We start from the raw sequence: 2,500 nt of genomic DNA, 5'->3' as shown, positions 1-2,500 counted from the left end.
GAGGAGTGGAGTGGAGTAGAGAGGAGAGGAGAGGAGTGGAGTAGAGAGGAGAGGAGAGGAGAGGAGAGGAGTAGAGAGGAGAGGAAAAATAAGATTAGGAGATGTCAAGTAAACCATAATTATATAGGACAGAGCAAAATACACACACAAACACATATACCAGTATGTACATATCTATATAGCAAGCAAACTGAGTCTCTGACTGAAAGATGCACACTCGCGTGCACACACCCACACACACACACACACACGCACACGCACACGCACACACACAGATGACCTTACAATCTCTGTCAGATGTTGGATAATCAATACCACACACACTCACACGCGATCAATTAGTCACCAACAAAACACACTGCATGACACTGGCTAGAACCGTGTCAAAGTATTTGTCATCTCATGAATCTCAAGATCACACTCACACACACACACCCAGAGGTGTCTCTTACTTGGCATAGACGCGTGTGGAGGTGTCCTGCAGGTCTCCGGGGTCGAACAGCTGCGTTCCCTTTAGCCCCAGCTCCTCACAGCCCCTCAGGAACAGCGTCAGGTTGTCCTGCACACACACACACACACACACACAGGCCAACAGCAGAGCATTAGCCACAGTGCGCCACAGTGCCCCCACACACACACACACACACACACACACACACACACACACACACACACACACACACAAACACACACACACAGTGAGTCACGGAGAAGTAGCACGACGACGCCTGTGGTTTTAGACCAGGGCTGCAAAGTGGCAGCTAGCTGGACATCACTCACTCTTCCCTCTCTCCTCCACTCGCGTCCACTTCCCTCGTTCCGTGTCTCTGTCCCTCCCCTGTCTCTGTCCCTGTGCTGCACTCCCTCTCCTCATCCTGCTGCTTCAGCACAGCCCGCAGTTGGCTCAGCTCACAGCTCTACTCTACATTCTGCCCCACCTCTCTCTCTCTCTCTCTCTCTCTCTCTCTCTCTCTCTCTCTCTCTCTCTCTCTCCTTAGTTTCTTTGGTTATTTTCTTTCCCCAATACTATTTTCAATCTCTCTCTTTCTCTCTCTCTCTCTCTCTCTTTCTCTTCTGACCAGGTGTGTCCGAGTCTTTTGTTCCCCCGTGTGCAAGCTGACCTCTTGAGTTCTTTAGCGTTGCCTCTCCTCTCCTCTCCGGTTCCCAGCGTCCACTGGTCCTCTCTGCTCCACTCTGCTGAGCTCTGCTCTATTCTCCACTCTCCTCTCCCCTCCTCTCTGTGCTCTCTCTCTCTCTCGCTCTTTCACTCACTCACACACACACAGGCCTGGAAAGGGTGGCACAGTTTCCTCTCCTCTGGGCTGATTGTTGTCCTGCCTGTTGTTTTGGTGGGATGTACCGAGAGGCTTTTTTCCCCCCTCTCAACGTTTTTTAAAAAAAAAAATTCTTCTTCTCACGTCCTAAGCCTCTCTCTCTCTCTCTCTCTCTCTCTCTCTCTCTCTCTCTCGCTCTCTCTCTCTCTCCCTCCATCCCTCCCTCGCCCCACCCTTCTCTCCCAGTTCTGCACTGGGCTTCCTGTCTGCGGACCGGCAAGAAAGTTCTGATTCTGTTTCCCTGGAGATGAAGCCACTCCCAAAATGTGACCACCTCTTTCAACCCCACCACCACCCCCACCCCCACCCCCCCCTTTCTGACGGAATCGGGTGACACCCACTATTAACACCAGACAGAGAGTGCGACATGGTGTTAAATAGGTCATCAACACACACACACGCTCACAAAAACAAACACACTGACAGACACATGAACAAACAAACACACACACACACACACACACACACACACACACAAAATCAGGAGCTATTAAGTACATCAGCACACCACTGCTGCTGTGAAGCCACCTGCCATAGTGTCCACAGGCTATCCAGATGTACTGCCACCCGCCAGGCCGCTACTTAATGCAAAAAACAGCCTCCATCATGAGGCACTGGCCTATTTATACTCCTGTATGTCACTGTCTGTACATAACCCAATGGAAAGGGAACGTGGCAGCATGTAGCAAGGCAATAAATCACATCCATCTACAGTATACTGGGTGTGAACGGCAGCTTGTTGGGCGCTACTAGCTACGTGAACACAATCCCAGCTGTAAACAGGAAGTGAGATAGTGCTGGGCAGATGCACTGGTGAGATCGGCCCCCTGAAACAGAATCGGCACTCTCGCTGTTTAAACTGGGAGGGAATTGGCGTGTGTACGCGCTTGTGAAGATGACAAAGTAGACTCTCTCACACCCACACACACACACACACACACACACTCACATGTTTATGTTTTCCAGGCACCCAGGTCTCTCACCTGGAGTCAGCAGAACAAAGGCCTCATATCCAGTTTCCCAAGTGAGACGGGAGTCACACGCATGCACTCACTGTCTGTCCAAACTGATCTGACCTGCACTTTATCTTCCTAATTGTTTCAACATTGTTTTGGTTTACTTTTCCACTTTTCCTCTCTCTCTCACACCCTCTCTCTCTCTCTCTC

At 50.6% G+C, this 2,500-nt stretch overlaps 1 protein-coding gene across 12 annotated transcripts in view; it reads right to left on the bottom strand.

Moving 5' to 3' along the window:
- Positions 1-2,500, bottom strand: part of limch1b (LIM and calponin homology domains 1b) — a 125,020-nt gene that overhangs the window by 44,660 nt on the left and 77,860 nt on the right. For 11 of the 12 annotated variants that reach the window (XM_042075351.1, XM_042075347.1, XM_042075349.1 and 8 more), the window contains exon 4: positions 453-559. In XM_042075351.1, coding sequence (XP_041931285.1) covers positions 453-559 — 107 coding nt within the window. Of the gene's footprint in view, positions 1-452; positions 560-1,121; positions 1,333-2,500 lie in introns of those variants that run through there. The other variant, XM_042075357.1, reaches the window with a different exon arrangement.

The sequence above is a fragment of the Alosa sapidissima genome, chromosome 20 (genome assembly GCF_018492685.1).
Source record: "Alosa sapidissima isolate fAloSap1 chromosome 20, fAloSap1.pri, whole genome shotgun sequence".
Taxonomy (NCBI): Eukaryota; Metazoa; Chordata; class Actinopteri; order Clupeiformes; family Clupeidae; genus Alosa; species Alosa sapidissima.
This window is presented reverse-complemented; position numbering and strand designations above follow the sequence as displayed.